Source organism: Lissotriton helveticus, chromosome 10 (genome assembly GCF_964261635.1).
Source record: "Lissotriton helveticus chromosome 10, aLisHel1.1, whole genome shotgun sequence".
NCBI lineage: Eukaryota > Metazoa > Chordata > Amphibia > Caudata > Salamandridae > Lissotriton > Lissotriton helveticus.
The window spans coordinates 224075224-224098202 of NC_136071.1; the positions used below are offsets into that span (position 1 = coordinate 224075224).

The window sequence follows — 22979 nt, forward strand, 5'->3', positions numbered from 1 at the left end:
TAAAGTGAAGAGTGGTCAGCTGCTTTAGTCTAATCAGTAAGCAATTTTTCAAAGCAAAAAAGCAAAAAAAAAACTAACTTAATGAAGAGATGGACTGATTAGTTGTTCCTTGTAGCAAACAAAACCAACGTTTGATACAGGGTGTAATCAGCGGAGTATGAAAGACCTTGTTCAATAGGCAAGCAAAGGACTATCCTACAGTAGTCTACTGTTGGTTTTGGGATGATGTTGCACCTATATCCAATACAAACTAATGTTTGAAGTCCCAAGTTTGCATGTTTAACTCACAGTGAACCAAGGAAAACCTGGATAAAATGACCTATGATTTTCCCCCATTTCAGTCTCCTGTAGTTTAATATTTAGCCCTGGTGCAAAACTGAATCGATTTATTTTAGAAGTCAAGGAAACAAGTGATTAGTTTACACACTTTCTGTTCTTTTGATATCTCATAAGGTGAAGACATGGTGTGTGCTTTGGTTTTCGGGACTAAACTCTAGATAGCCACACCTAAATATTTTTTGGGAAGATGGGGATAAATAGCAACAGTTCACCTGTGCGGTCTTACTGAGAATCAAATATGTACCTAGTGAATTACACAAAATTCTCTGCGGTTGGTCAATTAAGCCAGCAGATGTTAACAAATATGCTTGCTGAACTTGAACATTTCTGAAGAAAGGACCATTAACTTCCCGGGTTGTCTCACTGGGATTGAACGTGAACCGCATAAAAATACCACTACAGCCCAAACACTACATTTCTGAGGTTTTCCTTGGTTTGGAAACGGTAACCTGGAAGATATACACATAATCAAGAGGCACACAAACCACCATGCTTTCTTTGGAAATGCAGTTTAGGGATGTGTTAGCGAACTGAATGGGCAATGTAGAGAGGTGCACATTGGGAAGACTACTGGGGCAAAAATTGGTGAGACATGTGATCAGAGACAGGCCCTAGTAAGAAAGGAAGAGGCGCAAAGCTGGAGAGGAAGGAGAGGAAGACAATGGCGAAACAGTAGGAGGAAGGAGAGGCAGTGATGAGGGATTGTACTACTTTTCCACTAAATCTTAGTCCCTTTGCAAGAGAATATCAAAAATCTCGAGTGCAGCTGCCTTTGTGAATGATACATAGATAAAGAATTGTGCATACCCACACGGAGGGTAAGGGGGCCCAAATATACTCACAGAGTACACTCTATCCAAACAATTCTAAACAAAAACTGACACCACTCATTTGAAAAACGAATCTCTCTTTAAGGAACAATAGAGCAGATCCGTATTATTCCAAATGCCAGAGACCCAGGATAAACTTTACGGAATCAAGGAAACAAGTCGGTTTATTTTGTTCCCATGACAATTAGATCCAAACCCTTTCACCAAAATCCCAATAGCTTCCAGTCACAGTAGCAGAGTATTGTGGGAAAGAGGACTGTCTGCTTCTAAGAAATAGAAGCAGCCATATGTATAAAATGTTCAAAATGGTATATATGATTCATTAATGCAAAACCTATGTATGGCACTCTTAAGGCACTACAGAAAGTTGTAAACTAGTCTTGCACTAATGAGTGATTCTAATATAAAATCAGATCCCGAGCCGCCCCAAGCATCAGCTTCCTTCTGAAGCATCCCATGCATTAATAGCATTCAGAAAATAGCTCTGCATCCATCCTATACATTGGGCAGGTGCATCCCCAAACCTACGTCCTGATGATGACCCTGTCTAAATTGTATGCTAATGGTCGAAACAATGACTTGACACAATAATAGTATACAGTTTAATTTTGATTCTAGAGCTTTTCACTCTGTCAGAGTGTGTACCAACCACTTAACCATCCTGGATCAGTCACTCGTATGTACATAGATTGTATAGCACCAACGCACTTTACATTCACTTACTTTCACTGGGTCATTATGCATTTGTGTTTACCTTCTTGCTTACAAATCAATTTAAGTATAAAACTGCACTAATTTTTTTCTATTTGCTAAAACATTTCAATAAAACTGTCCAATTGAGAAATTGCTCAGACGTGAGTCCCTTGCTCACTTTGCCACTGGATTCAAGCAAGCCGGGCTGAAGACGGCTGGAATGCCAGAAACCGGTCCTCGGAAGCTTGTTTCCGGTCCAGGGAAGACATGGCTTGGCAGTTCGGGCTGGACTGTTCCCATGAGGCACAGGGTCAGACTGATTTGCATATAGCCATGTCTGAACTGGGGTGGCAGAGTGGGCTAAAGAACGGTGATGGATCAAACCCAGATCTTTTGACTGGGTGCGAGTGTTTGATTGGCTCAGATGCTCCGTCCATCACCACCCCCTTTTGTACCAATTGAGAAATAGAGCCGATCTCTTGATGGTCAAAAATACAAACTCCGAGGAAGTAGAGGTTTTTGCTTCGCCCATTAGGGACCATTGTTTTGCTTTATCACTAGGTTATCCAGGTCCAGGGTTACTAGAAATAGAGGCAGCCATATGTATACAATATACAATGTTCAAAATTGTATATATGATTCATTAACGCAAAACCTTCTATGTTTATCACTCTTAAGACACAACAGGAAGATGTAAACTCGTCTTACACTAATGAGTGAATATAATAATAAATCAGGTACACATGTATGCAAAATGTAATCACCTGTGGCTGTTTATGAACGCTCTCAGAATGCTCCTCTGTTATATTCAAATACAAGCTGAAGAAATAAAGCATTACTGGCAATTTTATTCTTGAATGCAAAAACCAAACCCAAAACTTACACGCACAGTAAAAAAGGCAGATGAGGCTTGTAGGCACATTTGCTAAACTATCATGCCATCTGTTTTTTTTTTTTTTTTAAGACCTTTATTGTACAAAGTGCATGTTACACAGCTGACAGCTTACAACCCCACGGGGCCAGCCGCGTGAATCAATGACCATGTGAAATGATGACAGATGAACACAGCCATGTGGCCGACAACCCTGAGGTCCGGCGGCGTAAATTGGTTCTTTGCAGCACTCACAGTTAGTAAATCACAGATCACGATAAATGAGTAGGTCTGTAGGGTTTTAGTTGTTTGCAAAGCAATGGTGGTGAACATCATGATCGCCAGATGGATAATAGCCCGCTCCCGCTAATGAATATCCTGGGTAAGTGCGTCAGTGAATTTCCTTCCCCAAGTGGGTGCGGGGCGCTAAAGTCAGAGGGTAGTTCCGTGCGATATCGCAAGCATGTCAAGGAACGAGCGTCTATGTAGCTTACTATTCCTCGCAGCAGGAGCACATGTTGGCGGTGGCGTGTGGTGGGAAACACCGTGGCCGTTATTCTCAACTGCTCTAGGTAGGTGGCGCGTCTCAGTAGCCGTGATTCGAACGAGAGAGCCAGTATTGTATGAAACAACCCGGACCCACCTGCCCGTTCGCAGATATCGCGCGTGGTAGTCATTCCCCCCCGGCCGCCGTATGGTGTTGGTATGGTAGGTCGGCTTCGGGAGGGGAAGGGGCCCGGTATGTAGGCTAGGATGTGGTGTCCAAAGTTATGTGTGTAACGCGTACAATGTCTCTGTGAGCAAACTAAAAAAAAGCCTGGTTAGGAAACAGAACCAGCGCATTGATTAAAACAGCAGAACATTAACATAGTGGGTATGTGCAAGAGGGAGAGGGAGCGTGGGTGAGTGCATCCATGTGGTGGAGGGAGAAGGAGCAGTGGTGCAATGTCCGTCTGTACAGTCCCAGAATGCAGGCCTCCCAAGTTCTCGGTACGTGTTCGCCAGTGCAGTGTGTAAGGAGCGCCGTTACCTCATTCCAGTACTGCTGGATATTGGGGAAGAGCCAGATCATGTGCAAGAGGTCTGCGCCCACCAGGGAACAGCGTTTGCAGGCAGTATCTGTGACCGAAAAGTATCTGTTTATTTTGTCCGGTGTGAGATAGGCACGGTGTAAGATATAGAGTTGTATAATTTTAAAGCGGGATTGCGCGGGATGTTAACCGGTCCGGCCAACACCATCGCCCACTCCTTGTCCGTCCAATCCCTCCCTCTATCCGCAGCCCATTTCTCTCTCAGCGGCAAGGTGGTGGGTTGCGTGTGAATCAGGAGAGCCTGTGCTAGCCAGTGTATTATGTGGGAGCCATTGCCCATGACATGGAGGTACTGTATGAAATGGTGTGTAGGTAGCTCCTCAGACATGTCACCCCAAGCAGCAGTCAGTGTGCGGATGATGGATGCGTGCAATAGGAATTGTCCGGCAGGGAGGGTGGTATCGTCTGCTAGTCTCGCAATGGGGAGGAGAGCACCATCAGTATATAGGTCTCCCAGTGTTTCCACCCCAGCAGTGGACTAGCTGTCCAGCATCGTATCCGACAGCGGTCCAGTTGGTACCGGGGTGCCCAGCAGAGGGAGTATCGGAGCATACGGTACCGTTGTCCGGGTAAGACGCAGGCATCGTAGAAAACACCTGTGTGCCACCGCTAGGTACAGCTGCGGCGGACGAGGAGCCCGGGCCATCGGATGATCATGCACCTGTGATTGAGTCCAGGTAGTGACGTCCGTGGCGGTGTCTCCTAGGTTCCTACCACCCAGCCATCCCGACACCCACTGCATTTGCGCCGCCAGATAGTATAATTCCATGTTGGGGACCGCCAGTCTCCCCGATTCTGTGGGCATGTACAGCTTCGTCAGCGCCACACGCGGTCGGCCCGTGTTCCAGATCAGGCCGCGAAGTAGAACCTCGAGGTCCCGGAACACCCGGTTGGGGACATAGGATGGGATGTTGGCAAAATAGTACAATAGTCTCGGTAAGACTATCATTTTCGCCAGGGTGATTTGGCTGGGAACAGTTAATGGCAGAGTTCTTCAAAACCCAATTTGTGACCGGATGGATGCGAGTGCTCTCATCAGGTTCCACTCCAATATGTCCATAGGGTCACGGTAGATGTGGATCCCTAGGTATCTGAACGTCGTGGAATACCACTTTAGCCTTTCGCCACCAATGTGTACGTCACTTTCGGGTGCATCCGGGGCAAAGGAATAGGCTCCAGATTTAGCCCAGTTGACTCTCAAGCCTGACATCTCCTCAAAAGTGCGGAAAATGCCGGCGAGGGACTCCGGGACATCGCTCAAGTCCCTGACGTATAGGAGGAGATCATCCGCATATAACGATACCACGTGGAGGCCGTCTGCCATTGGTATACCCCATTCCGCACCTCGAGTCCGGAGAATTGTGGCCAGGGGTTCTATGGCCAAGGAGAACAGCAAGGGTGACAGAGGGCAGCCCTGTCTGGTACCTCTCTGTACGCAAATAGAGTCAGAAAGCAATGAACCGGTGCGGACACGAACTGTGGGTCTGCGGTACAATAAGCCAACCATGGTCTCGTAGTCATCCCCCAAGTCGAATTTGTCCATGACCGCTCGTAGGTATGGCCATTCCACCGAATCAAATGCCTTCTCTAGGTCCAGCACCAGACACCCGGCACGTGGCCAGTGGCGCGCGGCGTATTCCTGTATGCGGAATAGTCGGCGGATATTATACGAGGTGTGGCGTGTTGGTACAAATCCATTCTGGTCGTGGTGCACCAGGGTTGGCACCAGGGGGGCCAGCCTCCGGGCTAGGGCGGAAGCGAGGATTTTATAGTCGGTATTAAGGAGGGCCAGGGGACGGTAAGAGCCCAGTTGCTCGCCATCTCTTCCGGGTTTGAGTAAGGAGATATGGGTAGCCTCATTAAGCGTCGGGGGGAGGGAGTAGTCATCCGTGGCTGCAGTGTACATTTTTATCAACTGAGGAATAAGTATGTCTGAGCCAGCCTTATAAAATTCAGCGGGTAAGCCATCCGGGCCAGGAGATTTGCCATTCGAGAGGTGGAAGATGGCGTCACAGAGTTCCTCGGGAGCAAGTGGTGCTCCGAGGTCATCTTGTTGCATGGTCGTCAAGCTAGGCAACTGCAAAGGTGAGAGATATTCAGACATGTCAGGTGGTGGGACGCTGAGTTGGGAGCGATATAGGCCTGTGTAGTGAGCTATGAACGCGTCATGTATTTGGCGTTGCGTGTAGAGCAGCCCTCCCCCTTCTGGTTGTATCGCTGATATTGGAGTCATGCGGTATTCCCGCGCGATGAGCGAAGCTAGCAGTTTGCCAGGTCTGTCGCCCTGGCGATGTGTGTGGGCAGAGGGTGCCGCATAGTTGAGGTTGTGCAAGCGCTCCAGGAGGCGTTCATGTTCTGTTTTTGCCTCCGCCAGGGGGCCATCTGTACCTCCCACCGCGTCCCGTTCATGTTCTAGCAGTTCAGTCTCTAATCGTGTCAGGTCACCCTCCAGTTGCCGTTGCATGTGGCCTTGGGTGCCTAAGCAATGTCCCCGAATCACCACCTTGAATGCGTCCCATTCGATCTGAGGGGTGGACGCTGTACCAGTATTATCTACAAAGTATTGGGCAGTTTGTGTGAGGAGGGAGTCGCGGAAAGCCGCGTCTAACAGGAGGTCCGGTTGGAGTCTCCAGGTGGGGATAGGTGGATGTGGACGCTCCCATGCAATGGCCAAAGTATGAGGATTATGATCCGAATGCGTGCGGCCCAGATATTGTGTGTCTAACTATCGGGAGGAGGTCAGCGGTTACCATGAACCTGTCTAACCGCACATGTAGGGCGCGTGCACCCGACCAATAGGAGTATGTTCGTGCTGTTGGGTTACGCGTCCTGCATGCATCGTGGAGACCCCACTGTGTGGCCCAGTTGACGAAGGCTTTCGTGGCAGTGTGTGGCAGTATATTTGTCGGGGGTGGGGAAGATCTGTCCAAGGTCGCGTCTAGGACGCAGTTGTAGTCACCCCCCAGTAGCCACGGGACCCCATGCCAGGCTGCCAGTACTGTCGAGAGGTGAATAAAGAAACTGTTTTGGTCAGTGTTTGGGAAATATAGCGAGGCAAGTACCAAGGGCTGTCCATCAAGCCTGCCTCGAGCTACCACGAACCTACCCTCTGGATCTATATGTGTGTCCATGACCACCCACGGGGTTCCAGGCCGGACCCACAGTAGCGCCCCACGGGCGAAGGAGGAATACTCAGTGGCATAGAGTTGTCCACGCCATCTGCAACGCAAAGCTTGCACCTCCGCCTTATTTAAATGCGTTTCTTGCAACAGTGCCACATGAAATTTGTGGCGCTTCAGGTAAGAGTAGATCTGGTAGCGCCTCGCCGGTGTGTGCATGCCTCTGACATTCCACGTACATATCCTAATTTCAGCCATTATCATCACAAACGTAGGAGTCACCCCTGCCATCCAGCTCCAATCCCCCAGGTGTGGTCCCCCGTTGAACCCCTGGTACCCCTCCCGCATCCAGACCAGGCACAGCCACTGTCAAATTTAGGAACAACCCAAGCAGTTTCCAAGAGGGGGGGGTAGGATGCAAAACATGGAACCCAAAATATACTGAACAATAAAGAATACCAAAAGGTCGGCTGCGCAACATGCTGCCGTCCAAACACTCAAGTGAGTCGATTAAGCTATACGAGTCTAGGGGGTGTCAAGTGGCTGGTACCAATAGCAATATAGTGGTATTGTTCACAATGAAGAAAATAAAAGAGAAAAGAGAAAAAAAAAGGGAAAGAGGGGGGGTAACTTCCCACCCCGGGCCGTGGTGAGGAGGCCACAGCTGGCGGCCATCGCCGGGCGTCAACCCACCCGAATTGAAGGGAGGATGTCCGCTGGTAGCAAAGTTTTATAGTGTAGTTGATGTGGGGGTACAAGTCTTTGGCAAGGCGTGGCCTCATACCACTATAGTACCTGTGACCACTTCAAAGTAAGGAGCGGCCCAATGTCTCTTGACCAGTGCGTGTGGTGTTTGCAAGAGGTTACTCACTGCGTCTCGTCGGCGCCAGCGTCCACAGGGCAAAAGGGCCTCATCCCCTCTCGCCGCCGCCAAGCCTCGTGTGCTCCCGGATGGGTCAGGGCAGCGCCGTTGAGCCAGATGTCGCAGTGTCTCGAGTCGAAAGATCGTGGGTATCCTTCTCAGACAAGGAGGTCTGCCGTCTGTGGCGTGACGTCTGGGAGGTCGGCGGATTGTTGAGAGTCCGGCAATCCATAGATGGCTTCGTTGTCGTTGGGGAACACACGTGGGCTAGCATTCGGCGGGGTGCCGGGGAGCCGCTGATTTCCGTGACCCTGCGTAGTGCATCCTGCTGCTCCTGTAAGATCAGGTCCGCCGGGGGGGAGCGCGGCGCCGCCTCCTGTGAGTGGTGCTGTGTGGGCGATTTATGCCGGCGACGTCGTCTCAGTCCTCTCGAGCACGACGCCGTGGCAGTGCCTTTAGCCCTCCTGGGCGCTTCCTCCACTCCGCCATCCAGCCAGGCCTCGACCTCCTCAGGATCAGTGAAGAAGTGTGTTTTATCCTGTGCCACCACTTGCAACCGAGCCGGGAAAAGGAGTGAGTACTTGAGACCCACCTGCCGTAGCCTTCGCTTCGCCGCCATAAAGGAGTGTCTCTGCCTCTGTACCTGGATTGTGTAATCGGGGAAGAGCATCACTGTGGCGTTGTCAATTCGGATGTCGCCAAGCTTCCTGGATTTGCGCAGGATAGTATCACGGTCCCTGTAGTTGAGGACGCGAAGGATCAGTGGCCTGGGGTTAGAGCCCGGGGGGAGGGGCCTCGTAGGTACGCAGTGCGCGCGCTCCACCACAAAGTCCAGCAGGAGGCCTCTCGGCCAGTCCTCCACATGTCTGGTGGGGTCAGTCCCTTCCCATTTTTCGGGTATGCCAACCAGACTAATGTTGTTCCGTCGGGCCCGTCCTTCCGCATCCTCCGCCCGTTCCTCCAGGAATTCCACCCTGTTTAGGAGATCGCGCACATGCTTGTCCGTTTGACTCACTCGGGGCTCCAGATCAGCCACTGTTCCCTCCAAGGCTGTGGTGCGGTCTTGCAATTTCTTGTGGTCAGCCCTGAGATGAGTTAGGTCTATCGCCACTTTGTCTATCTTTGATTCCAGGGAGGTGCGAGTCTGTTGAAGGGACTCCTCCAGGCGCTGCATTACAGCCAGCACATTGTCCAGTTTGGACGTCACAGTGTCCGAGTCCATCTTGGGTGGCGATTTGGCTTGTTTCCCCTTCAGTGACGTGCCACCAGTTCCCGTACGCGTCTTTACACCCCCAGACATGAGCAAGGCGTGGTGTGGAATCGTCCTCTGCGTTCAGTGCAGGCAGGTCCGGGAAGTAAATCGCGGCAGCTGTGCTGGCGTGGCCGGGGCACCAAGGCACCGGTCCCCGGGAAGGATGGTGAGCTGTGTCTGGAAGCAGATCACAGGTGCGACGCGGGCGGAGGCTGATCGCCAAGTCCTCAGCCCTCAGTTGTCTGGACGGTGCCCGTCCCAGTCTCTCTTGGAGTGGTGGTGGGGCGGTTGTTTAGTCCCGCTTTGCGAGCACCATGGCCAGTGACAGTGTTCGTCCAGGTAGGCGTAGGCCAGTGATGCACGGCAGGCGAAGGAGCACCGCTAGCTAGCGCCTCGGCATATGGCGCAGTTTATCCCGTGCAGGCCGTCTCGCGTCCTCACTGGAGCACGGCGCCAGGCGATAGTGTACCCCTTTCAACCATCGGGGGAGATAATCATAGCGTCTCGCCCGCACACGCGATTCCTGTTCGCCGCCAGTGGGGGGAGGGGTGCAGGTGGGCGCCGACTGACAACGTTGCCGCGGCAAGGGCCGGCAAAGGAGGCCCTGGTCACCAGTAATTGTCCCCCTGCAACTCGCCTCTCGTGTGGCCAGACTCCTCACCTCTCAGGGTTCGTGGATGGCGGTCAGTGGAAGCGGACCGCCGCTTTCAGCCTCCCCTAGCCTCCCTCCGCTTCCGTAGTCGGTCCCTTGAATGAGCGGCTCGGGAGTTAGCCACGGTCTCTCCCCCCAATGCGGGTCTTATGGGAGGCAGAGGGCCGTCGGGATGTGTCCGTGCAACCCCGCCGGGGCCAGGCTCCTATGCGGTCTGCTCTACACCGCTGCAGGCGTGGGTTTGTCAAAGCGCGGGGCCCCTCCGATCGTCGCATGCAGGCGTTCCACCTTTCCAGTGGCTCCGCAAGTGGTCGCAGAGTCGCGCAGGATCGTCGCTGCAGTGGCCGTGATGTAGGGGCGAGGGGGTCGCCCGATGTCTTCCTGTGTCCGGCGGATGTCTCTTGGCGGCGCGAGGCAGGTCGCGCCGATGGGCCTGGTGGTCCCGCCAAAGCCCCGGTCTCGCGTAGTCAGGCGCACCGGGACGGGAACGCCCAGCGCGGTCACAGCCACTCCGCTGCAGCCGGTGCTGATCTTGGCAGGCGAACAGCCCCAAACTCGGCTGATGTGTGGGTGGGGGTTGCCTCCGGGTCCGCTTACAGCTGCGGCTAAATCAGGATGCTAGAGACGGAGAAACGGCCCCGGGAAGGGGAGATCAGGTCGGAGCTCTACCCTTCCACGTCCGTCGCCATTGCGCGCCAAGCCACGCCCCCACTATCATGCCATCTGTTTGCCTTAAACATAAAACAATCACAGGATGTTGAGCTCACGTCGAGACTCAAACTTGGTTCCCTAGTTCTAAAGTCAGCCGCTCTGGCTGTAACGCCACATCCTGGGTAGAGGAGGATGGCAGGCAGAAGCCACACAAAGGCTTAGCTCGTTGAGGGCTCAAGGTTAAAAAACTTTCTTAAGCTGAGCCAGAGCCATGCTTCAGGCTCAATCCTGGCTCAAACGTTCAGTGGCTTGCCCACCTCTAAGGAGAGTCCATGCAACATGTAAAAACAAGCATTGGCAAACCAATAGGTCTGGCCTATGCAAGAGGTAGTGGAGGGGCGCAGCGAGGAGGGGCATCGACTGGAGCAGCATCGAGTGGAGCATTGCAGAATGAAGTGGCGTGGAGTGGCGTGGAGCGTGGCATTAAGTGGCGTGGCATGGAATGGCATAGGCTAGAGTGATGTAGAATGGCGTAGAGGGCAGGGGATAAGTGCACTGGCACAGAATGTAGCAGTGCAAAGTGGTGTAGAGTTCATTGTTGCAGAGTAGAGTGCAGTTGTGTAGAGTGCATTGGCATAGAGTAGATCAGATTGGCCTGTAGTGGCGTACAGTAAAGTAGAGTAAACTGATGAAGAGTGCAGCATTGGAGTAGAATGCAGTGGCAAAGAGCAGAGCGGCGAGGCTCGGAGCAGAGCGGCGAGGCTCGGAGCAGAGCGGCGAGGCGCGGAGCAGAGCGGCGAGGCGCACAGCAGAGCGGCGAGGCGCAGAGCAGAGCGGCGAGGCGCAGAGCAGAGCGGCGAGGCGCAGAGCAGAGCGGCGAGGCGCACAGCAGAGCGGCGAGGCGCACAGCAGAGCGGCGAGGCGCACAGCAGAGCGGCGAGGCGCACAGCAGAGCGGCGAGGAGCGGCGAGGCGCAGAGTGGCAAGGAGCGACGAGGCGCAGAGTGGCAAGGAGCGACGAGGGGCAGAGTGGCAAGGAGCGACGAGGGGCAGAGTGGCAAGGAGCGACGAGGGACAGAGTGGCAAGGAGCGACGAGGGGCAGAGTGGCAAGGAGCGACGAGGGGCAGAGTGGCAAGGAGCGACGAGGGGCAGAGTGGCAAGGAGCGACGAGGGGCAGAGTGGCAAGGAGCGACGAGGGGCAGAGTGGCAAGGAGCGACGAGGGGCAGAGTGGCAAGGAGCGACGAGGGGCAGAGTGGCAAGGAGCGACGAGGCGCAGAGTGGCAAGGAGCGACGAGGCGCAGAGTGGCAAGGAGCGACGAGGCGCAGAGTGGCAAGGAGCGACGAGGCGCAGAGTGGCAAGGAGCGACGAGGCGCAGAGTGGCAAGGAGCGACGAGGCGCAGAGTGGCAAGGAGCGACGAGGCGCAGAGTGGCAAGGAGCGACGAGGCGCAGAGTGGCAAGGAGCGACGAGGCGCAGAGTGGCAAGGAGCGACGAGGCGCAGAGTGGCAAGGAGCGACGAGGCGCAGAGTGGCAAGGAGCGACGAGGCGCAGAGTGGCAAGGAGCGACGAGGCGCAGAGTGGCAAGGAGCGACGAGGCGCAGAGTGGCAAGGAGCGACGAGGTGCAGAGTGGCAAGGAGCGACGAGGTGCAGAGTGGCAAGGAGCGACGAGGCGCAGAGTGGCAAGGAGCGACGAGGCGCAGAGTGGCAAGGAGCGACGAGGCGCAGAGTGGCAAGGAGGGACGAGGCGCAGAGTGGCAAGGAGCGACGAGGCGCACAGTGGCAAGAAGTGACTAGGCGCAGAGTGGTAAGGAGTGACAGGGCGCAGAGTCTTTTCGCAAACCAGACAGTCTGGTAGGCTGCAACCTAAAAAATTTACTTTGTTGGCCAAATATTAACCGCATGCATGAGGCGGCTTTTTTCGCGCTGTGCGGCTTTTTTTAAAAAGCCGCATTACATGACGAACTCAGCTCGTCATCAGCGTGCGAGCGGCACAACTCATGACGAGCTGAGCTCGTCATGAGCAGGGAAGGGGTTAAAGTCAAATAAAAGCACTCACAGGTCTACATCCTTTCATGGGTGCATTATAACGACTAGGCCTAGAGACCTACAACAGATTTAGGTTTTTGCCTGAGCAAATATACATTAGTATATATTTGCTTATGCAAAAACCTGCCACACAAGTGCAAATTCACTTGTTAAACTTTAATGTATTTTTTCCTTGGAAGGAAAATAGTACCCTTTAGAAGAAACTCTTTTCTCTACACCACACCATTTTTGAGAGGTCCCTAGCCATCCTTGAAAAAAAGTTTTTTCTTGTGCTCATCAGGAGTACATTTCAAGCAAATTCAAGGTTTGGAAAGGATTATGTGAATACCATTAAACATGCAAGCCTGCGGGTGCGCACCATCTCTCAGGTCGTTGCAGCCCTGGACAGATTAACATCTGACCTATTTCAAGCTCTGCTTAGAGTATTTGCCAACACAAACATCTTCATCCAAGTACACTCATAAGTGCAAAGCCAACTTTTGCATGTGTAAGCCGAATTGGGTGCATATGCCAGGGCTCTATATTAAGCCCCACTCTTTTTAATCTCTCTATCGCCCCACTGGCGGAGATTATTACTAAACACGAAATCCGTGTTGTGTCATACGCGGATGACACAAAACTGGTGCTCTCACTGTCACGATCCCATGAAGAGGCATCCACCAATTTTTCTACTTGCCTACAGGAGCTGGTATCCTGGATGATGAATAACCGTTAAAACTTAAATGTCAGCAATACTGAGGTTCTGGTGGTGGGTGTAGGAGAGTAGGGTCTGCTTCCTATGGTCACCCCCACTTTTTGCTTTTGCTTTACTGGTTTTCGACTTAGATATGGCTGTAGGCCTGCTAATCAGACCCACAGCCCAGATACACTCTCTCTAAATTCACATCATGTACTCTAGGTACATCCACCATTAGGAATTGGTTCACCTTATCAGCCCCTGTAGAAGTGTACCCTAGGTACTCAGGGCATAGATGTAACCAAGGCCTACCAGGGGCTGCAGCATGTATTATGCCACCCCTGGCTGGGCACTCAAACTGGCTGATCACTCAGCTGGGGCAAGGTCGTGTAATCACCCCTTGCTTAGGTATAGTATTCCTGTATCTAACCTTATATATAGACACACAGTAACCTATAAGTAACTCCTATGGCAGGCCTTAACAATCCTGGAGGCAGAGTGCTTGGTTATGTGTGAGATGGTGCTCTAGCATGAGCTGAGCCTGTCTGCAGCTTGCGGAACCATGTCCTTATAGCTGTTCTATGATATCGCCATACCATACTGTGTACTTAGATATTATCAAGTGTAGATTGGAACACTGGTCCAATGTGCCCCTCTTTTCTCTGAAGCCATATTGAATGTTTGTTAGGCCCCCGCACCTTTCGATGTTACCTCCGAGTTTGTATAGTAAGACTCTGCCTAAGATCTTAATTGCAGAGTCTAAGAGGGAGATTGGCCTGTAACACCCTGGGTCATCGCGCTGGCCTTTTTTAAAGAGTGGCACGATAATAAGAGGTGGACCAAGTATTGGGGAAGACTGCCACTTGCAGCTAAAAATACATTTGTTAGAACCCCCGCCCAGAGTTTTGGAGAGTGTCTGTAAAAATCAGCGGGGACGCCATCCGGCCCTGGGGCCTTCTTCTTGGAAGTCTCCTCAATTGCTCTCTCCACCTCATCGGGGGAAAAGGACAAGGGGGCGCACTCATCCATCACCCACAGATTCTCGGGGGCGTCAGTTTCTCGGTTACCATATACCTACCCGAAATGCCTCAGCCATTTGTCATCTGGGATAACACATTCCATAACTGTGTTATCCCCCTCTGCGAAAAATGGTTGGTTAACTATGGCCCAAAACTGTGCACTATCATGCAAAACCTCACAAGAAAGTAGATCTTCCCAAGCCTTCTTTTTTATATAATTTTTCCTCCCATTTACAGTGGCCTTGTACTCCTTTCTTAAGCTGGCCACCACTGCCCTGTCTCTCGGGGTGGATTTTAAAGCTGTCATTAGCGCCTTATGGGCTTTGGAGCACTTGGCATCGAACCAGCGGTACGGTTTGGTCCCCCCTGTAAAGCTTTAACCGTTAAACCTCCAGCAACATGGGAGCATATAGATTCGAAGGCCCCCATGACCTCGTGGGCAGTAGCCTGTTGGTCCTGGCAGATAGCCATATATCCCTCAATTGTAGGCAGTAATTTATCCATAAAATCTCCGGGGACCACATTTGCCCATTTAACCCTTCTCCCTTGATCCGTAGGGCGTAAGGTATGACCGGTAGCCGCGGGACGGGGCTTATCTTCCATGTGGACTCCCCAATGCATAATTAATAAAGACCGGGTTATGGTCGCTATGGATTGAAGCTATAGCTTTATAGGACATTACTCTATGTAAGATACCTGAGGTCAGGAAGATATAATCTAAGATGGAGCCAGGACTAGCACCTTTATATGTGATGGTTCTGGCCCCTCCCTCGCTGATACAGGGTTCATATAGATTCAAGATAGCAAGCAACTCCTCAAGTTCCTCCCCTGACTTAGTATGCTCGAAGTGGGGTGTCCCTATGCCCATTGGGGCCTCCTGTTCGCCTAAAAAGCACGATTCTCTGCAAGGGTGTACATTAAAATCTCCTAATAAAATTAGCTCGAAATTAGTGTGATTCATTTGACTGTACATAGTGAGACATTGTTGCAAATCAACTAAATGATCATTTCCCTTATCCCTATCCCAGGAATTATAAAAATTAATTAAGAGAATTTTGCTACTGGGTAGGGCAGTCCATTCGACAATTAAAATATTCGGTGAACTACTGTGAACCCTCTTGAAAGTGCCCTTAAGATTAAGTGGAAAAAGAAGGACAAGACCACCCTTTGCCCTTCCAGCAGGGCTAGGAGTGGCCGGAATGGAATAAGATGTGAAGCCATCTAGCCAGAAGTTGGGTGAAGTATCCCAGGTTTCTTGACACGCTATGATATCGTGGCTACTCACAAACTCGATCCATGACGGATCAGCCCTCTTGGTTCTAATCCCAGCTACGATCCATGCCCTGCCTCTTCCTGCCCACGACTGCCGCAGACTGCCCGCCCTTTGCCCGGGCTTCGCCCGCGCGCGTCCGCGACGTGGAGGGAGCGTCCGATGTTTAAGCCCCTCCGGGCGCGCTACAGGGCGGAAGTGGGCGGTGCTGCGAGGATGTCTGGGAGCTGTAGTCTCCCCCTGCAGCGGCCAGGCAGCGGTGATGGAAACGGCGGCAGGGGAGACCAACAGCGTGTGGAGCCCAGAAGCAATGCGGCAGGTGAGGTGTGGTCTCCGCGCTGAAAGAGCGTCTCTGTGCCCCCGAGTAGGCAGAACAGGCCTATATATATCCTGTGTGGTGTACTTTCATTTGATATTCAAGGGGTTACATATGGTAAAACAGCTGGCTTTACACGCCCTCAAGAGTCTTTTAGCCTAAGACTGTTCTGTCCACGCTACCACTAGGATAGCTGGTCTATAAGGTTGACTTACAACCATCACCATAAGGGTTGTTTGGACTGGTGCAAGGTATTTACTAGAATAGTGAACATCATATACCAGGCCAACTTCTCACAGTGGGAAATGATCCCTCGATCTGGTCTTCATCTTGGTGGGTGCAGACTCTGGGCCAGACCCCCTCCCCCAGAAATCCGGTCGAGAACTTGGGGATGTGGCTGGACTTCAAGCTCTCCTTTAAGAATCACACTGGAATTGTGGCCGGGAAGTGTTTTGGAATAATGAAAGGGCGGAGGAAAACCCTAGTCCATGCGCTTGTAACTTCCCACCTGGACTACGGAAATGCTCTATACCTGGGAGCTAGTAGTAAGTGTCTGAAGAGACTTCAATGCATTCAGAACGCGGCGACCTGCCTTGTTCTGATGCTGCCCAGGAGAGCTTCCTCCAAGAATGCCCTCGCTGCCCTTCACTGGCTCCCAGTGAGGGAGAGAATACTCTTTAAGGCCTTGTGCGTTAGTCACCGTATTCTGCAGGGGAATGGCCAAGTTATCTGCACAACCTACTGTCCCCCTATACTCCATCCTGGCATCTAAGATCTTCGGGGACTGGACAGGTCAAAACCCTGGTTATTAAAAGAGCAAGAATGGGTGGCCGATCCTTCTGCTATCTAGCCGCTAAACACTAGAATGACCTCCCTCACGCTCTCCGGAAGGAACCTTCTGAAATTATTTTTCGGACAAAACAGAAAACATAGCTCTTCCGCCCATAGGTTTCCTCTAAGCTATGTCACATTATTGTTCTTGACGAGTTCTAGCCACAGTGCGGGGACACACTAGTGAGTGTAACCAAGCGCTTCATAAGCTTACTTATTATTATTTTGACTGACGAGAATTTGCAGTTTATCTAGTTGTAAAATATGAGTGTCCAGTCACAGATATAGCACTTGGTTTATGCTCATAATTATGTCACTCAACAGAAATGCAGCAAACTGAGATGAAGTTATCCGTCCAAGAATTACGCAGTTTGGTCAAGTGGAAAATGTCAAACTGCAAGTGATCGCCCTGATCCTCTGTTGGTAGCCTAAGCAGAGGACTGCAAGTTGAATCTAAGTTTAGAACAGTAACATTTTGTGAAATCGAATGAATACCTAAAATTAAATAAGCCATGGTATCAGAAGGTGCTTCCTCAGAAACTAAAGCAAGAAAGAGAGCAATGGCACAAATAAATAAATTATATATCATGACCTCTGCTATAACCAAACCCTAGCATCATGACAGTGCGGTCATATTTAGTCCCTTTCCTTGATCAGTAAACTAACCTACACTAAGCCCATTCATTAACACAGCATCAGTACATACTGAGCCTGTAAATATTCAAATGTTTGACTTAAGTAAAGCACCGGTCTGTTCGGAGTCCAGGGCAATGAAAGTGGCATACCCAGAGCAGTGATAGAATCCAAGCACTGACCTAATAGTTGCCCTAGTATAATCAGAGGACACTATCTGGGTTTTGATCCAACAAACCTGCTGTCATAATTGGTCACATGGTACCAAATGGGCAGTGTGTTTTTTCTACTTTTCTTTTCTTTTACACGCCAGGTAGATTTCTGAGCCGTTCCATAAACAAGAAGACTGGTTTCAAAATTCAATACCCCTGTAAAGCAGTAGACATTATCTTTTCAGATGTTCATAGGTATTACTTATTTACGAATGACAGCACTACCTCTTTCTTTTTCTTGGGAACTTTACTTGTGTTCTTCCGACTTTCTTCTAGAGCCATCTGCAAACGGAGATCATCTCCACGACGGATGCGTTCCTCCTATAGCGACAATTAAAATTGTTTATGTGTGACATAATAACCCATGAACCAATTAGTTAAGCAAATTCGAGCAATAAAATATATCATATGATTTCGAGTACTTCAAATTGAGATGCCAATATATACTTCAAATGGTGTGCAAGAAACGATTGAGGTTTTTTTATGTTTGCATAAACTGTTTTAAAATAAAGACAAAGTGGAAAGATATACTTCAAACAAATGCATTCACAACAAATTAGATTAAAGAGAAACAAAGTACCTATTCAAATAGTTATTTTTCTTTTTTTTTTAATTTTAATTTCTAAAGTACTTTTTTTCCTGAGTAACAAGGATAGGAAATCAACTCAAAGAAAGAGCCCAGAGCCTGAAGAAAAAGAAAACCAATTTTTCCATTTTAGCTCCAGTATGTACATTACCGTCTCATCTCCCTTACAAGAGTAGATTTTTTAGAGTGCCCAATTTTAAATGAACCACATCCATCCCCCTTGTAGTAGACTGTGCTATCTATTGACATGGGGTAGAGAACTGTCCTCTATGAAAATGTACCATACAAGTCCTTTGAGGACTGTGTAAGATATGCTCCAACACAGAGAGTGGTTGCTAGCAAGATGATACCTATTATCAGGGGGGGAAAGCATACCACTGTAATCAAATGCCTTTGCCTTAAGTGCAGCCCTATTTCCCTTAACGTAATTACGGAAAAACGTTAATGCACAAACTCTAAATTGAGGGGTCTTGCCCAGACAAAAAAACACACAGTCTCACTGAGACTTTGTGAGAGCTGCACAAATATAAAACTATTTAATGAGTTAGGAACAGAAGCAAAGCTTGATCAGATAATCCAGAGGATCACCCAAACCATGGAGAGTTGATCACTTTCCTCAAATACGGCTCTTTGAAGAGAAAACAATTAAGAGTATGCACAAGTCTGTTCGGGTAACCAACAAAAAGCTTGAGCAGTGCTCCTGACAACATCACTGCCAAAACAACATTGAACTTTATATATCCATATAACAGTAGGGGGTCACCATTCTGGAGTTGTAGTTAGGTCCGAGTTTTCACAGGAAGATCTCTTTTTGTTTCACTAATAACTTTGAAGTCTTCTGATGAATCAAGTCAAGTAAACATACCTTGATTTGATTTCACAAAAAAAAAGATAAAAGGGTGGTAAAACCTCCATGGGTAAAACATACAAAGATATACCTAATTATTATTTTATAAAAGATATAAAAGGCGGTATTTTTTTTGTTTCTCTTTTTTGTGTGTAAAAGAATTAACGTGAGCAAAGCTGTCTGGTGATTTCAGAGCTGGATGATATAACGCTGCACGAGTTGGTTAACTGGTTCTGCATTGGCCAGTTCTCTTGCTGCGTTTTTAGGTCTCGGGCCTAGCGTACACTGCGCATGCAGTGTCGCGCAGCGCGAGTCCTTTTCTCGGCGTTTCGAAAATGGACCTGGAAATTCCACGCAGCTCGTGCGTGTTATTTCCTAGGTCCATTTTCATTGGCCTTAGCGTGCGTGTGTTTTTAAAACAGAACATGCAATAGGCCATGGGCGGTCGCGTAGCTCCGCCCATGGCCTATTGGTGTCTGTTACGCGCACCAGAGGCCATATATCTTCAATTATCGCGCCCATCACGGCCGTGATAATTGAAGGCATATGCTAGAAGTGGCGCGCGCGCACACACCACTCGCATTTTTTTTTTTTACTATAGCGATCGCAAAAGCGATCGTTTTCCTTGCTGCTTGGCTTTTTTTTTCCCCGTTGTATAATACACTGTTCTTATACACCTGGCCCTTGAAGGAACATACATGCCTAATATTTATACTACCCGCCATATCGTGGCATTATCTCCATGTAGTCCATTGAGATAAACAGGACTCTCCTTCAACATAGAATCCAATTCTACATATTTATCAATATACAATTCACTGCCTTGATACACCTAGCCCTTGAAATTATACATAAACATATTACCTACAGACCGTCACACTGTGGTAATTTTTATAGATATACTGGGACCCCATTGTAGACTCAGGGTTGAATACATATAAACGCATTAAAACATATAGAGTTTATATTTTTACTATATATGTAGACTATGCGAAAATGTTGAAATTATTTTATTGCCTGTATTGTTCTTATTGTATTATGGTCTATGAATGGTGTCGCAAATTGCCTAATCCCATGACATGCCCGTAGATTAGACAATACTTGTTTCCAGATGAGATCACAATACCACTCATTGATCGTCGGTAATTTCATCATACGAATGGTTAGCCCCTGAGTACAGGTCTTTGACAGACTTCCCTGTACAAATAAGAAAGAGCACCAGTAACATGGCTTCGATGACCCTTTTAATTAAGCACTCATCTTGTATAACTCCATACGTAGTACCGCGCCAGGACCACTATAAGATGGCGACCGGCTTTGCTGTATACTCTGCTGTCTAGCAACAACAGCTGGCACTTCCCGCTTCCGGTCGACCTCGAGACCAGCGAACGCCGCAGCCGAGAATACCACGAGAAGCTAGTGGTTTTGATGTTCACCACGATTGAGTAAGTACTCCAAGATAACTCAAGGTAGAAGTCTACTGATGCCTTATCCAGCATCTGTGCCAAACTTTCCCCTCTTTATAGGTGAATGAGAAAATTAAGCGTTATCTCACGCTAGGAGTACACACCCCTCCCCCGCCACCGGCGCACTCACGAGGCAGGACTAAACATCGAGAGTCTGCCTTATTTTATAGTTGTTTCCACCAAAGCACTGGGTGAGCACAACTGATGTACCTTGATTGTATGTATCATTATATTAAAGTAGTGATTCAATGATTGCAGGTTCAGATACGCCCTCGCATCCTCATTCATATCCTTCACTAAACTGGTAAGATCAGCTCTACTCCTGACAAGCTCCGTTCCTTTCAATCCTGTAAGCATTTATAGTTACACCTTGTTCCTTGTTCAGTCCCCAGATATACAGTCCTGATGAGACCCGGTATCTAGAGATTGTCGAAACGCCGTCGACAAATACACAAAAGAGACAGCCTGGAAATGTTATCTTGATATTCATTTTTGTTTGTCCTTTTTTCTTGAAATTTACCAATAACCATTTTTCTATGTTTGAATATGTCACTTCAATGTTCACTGTAATATGGTTATGGTCACTACACTTGGGGTCACGACATCAGTTTTTATGTGGAAAAAATTATAGAAAATGTTTTAAATTGTGTTTATATATAGTCTGTTATATTGCCTATCCTTTGTGCAAAATAAATGTGCCTACTTCGGCTGAAGTTAGGTATAACTGATTGAAAAGTGTTTGTGAGCTTGTCCAGAAATATTCTTACGATTTGTTTGATTGACACGTGGACCCAAAGTAAAGTCATTCATCGCATATTTGTCCATGTAGTTTAGCGCTGCAGTTATTTAATTGCCAAAATTTATATTGAGAATTGAAATGAGTTCCTTGTGAACATTGTGTTGTACTCATTTTTTTCCCCCCGTCACCACTGCCAGGAATGTACTTTCACTCTGCCTTACGATGCTGGTGCCTGCGACGGCTCGTAGCCACAGTCCATTATATTTTGAAAAACCCACATCCCACAGTGACTACGGAGAACAAAGTAGACGCTGCCTCGGGTGTTACTGCGCTGCTGGTGGCCTGCAGCAGCCAGTGGGATGGGACGTATCACCTCTGTCAGATAATACGTGCAAGAAGCACGTTGAACTTGGAAATATGAACCTGTGTGTACTTCTGATGTATTTAACGTGTGAGTGGTACCACCACGTCTCCAGCAGGAACCCTGCCTCAAAATAATGCTCAGTGGGTTGCTTCTTGCAGTAGAGCTGTCTCTAGTCTAAAATGGGTCACTGGTATGAATTCCCGGTGGAATGGTTTACTTCACACACCCTTGAGGTCAATAATTTATTTGAGTACTGGTTACGCCATATATTTACGTTTGTTTATAAATGAACTCTACAATAACTCCCAGTCCGGAACCCATCCCCGCCTTCTTACTGAAGAACCATCAGCTCATACATAAAGAGGATTGTGAAATCTGGGAGATGTTTGCGTGTGTCATACTCGCATAACTCACGTGATGATTCAGGACTGAAGTATCTTCTCGGGGGCGAGCTCCGATTCCAGGCCCTTGCACTGGGTCTTCGGAAGGGAGTCTCAGTGCGCCGTGCCCCTCCCCGTCTGGTTCTGCTCTCACATACCTCGCTCTGTTTGCTTCTGCAGGGAGATGCCTCATACCTGCCAGGCAAGTTTCCTGACCGAGGAGTGGGAGTCTGCCATAAAAAAGGCGTGCTGGCCCCAGCGGCCTGGAAATCATCACTCTGAGAAGTAGTGGCTAGACGAGGCCTCGAGGAGCTGAAGGGAGCTGGGGCAGCAGGCCTGCGGATCCACCGCCTCAGTGCCCAGAAGGCTCAGCCAGAGAATGCAGCATTGCCCGCAATGAGCAGCATGGAGGACATCCTATGCTCTCAGTGAGCTGCCTAGACAGACTTGAGTGTTTCAGTGAGCAGCACAGTGAGGGGAGGCATGCCATTGCGTGCACCTCAGTGAGCAGCACAGTGAGGGGAGGCATGCCACTGCGTGCACCTCAGTGAGCAGTACAGTGAGGACAGGCATGCCGCCGCATGGGCCTCAATGAGCAGCACAGCGAGGGGAGGCTACGTGCGCCTCAGTGAACAGCACAGTGAGGGGAGGCATGCAGCCGCGTGCGATCAGTGAGCAGCACAGTCAGGATAGGCATGCCGCCGCGTGTGCCTCAGTGAGCACAGGACGAGCCAGAGAGGCCTCGTGCACTGTCCCTCGTTACTGGTTGCTATTGCGTCCTGTTGCTAAGTAAACAAGTTATTTTTTTGGCCTGCACTGCTGGGCAAGCCTCGGGGCAGGACTCGTAACAGCACTGCTTGAAGGTCTTGTGTGATGACTGCATTCTAGACTGAATTTAAAGACCATACAGGCCCGCTGTCAGCCTGACCCGGTCACCCTGCACCCCCGCGACCCCAGCCTGCCAGTGGAGTACCTTATCAATGTGGGATGTGCAACAAAAAAAGTGGGTATGAGGGCTGGGGTGGGAGACTGCCCAGAGTGAGATGGGCTGATTACAACAAGCTGTAGAATATACGCCTCCCTGTTCATCGGAAGTGAAATATTTTGATCCAAATATTACAAGCACAGCTATACAATTCAAAAGCGCGTGCTTTAATTGAAATAAAAGAAAAGTGAAAATAAGTGAGAGTGATAAGACTGTGGGAGCAGAGGTGACCAAAAAACTTACAATT

General features: G+C 49.5%; 1 protein-coding gene across 2 annotated transcripts in view; it reads right to left on the reverse strand.

The window, feature by feature from the left end:
- The window catches only part of EPN2 (epsin 2), a 358100-nt gene that overhangs the window by 111466 nt on the left and 223655 nt on the right, over positions 1-22979 (reverse strand). For both annotated transcript variants that reach the window (XM_078665171.1, XM_078665172.1), the window contains exon 4: positions 17591-17686. In XM_078665171.1, the coding sequence (XP_078521297.1) occupies positions 17591-17686 (96 nt within the window). The remainder of the gene's footprint in view (positions 1-17590; positions 17687-22979) is intronic.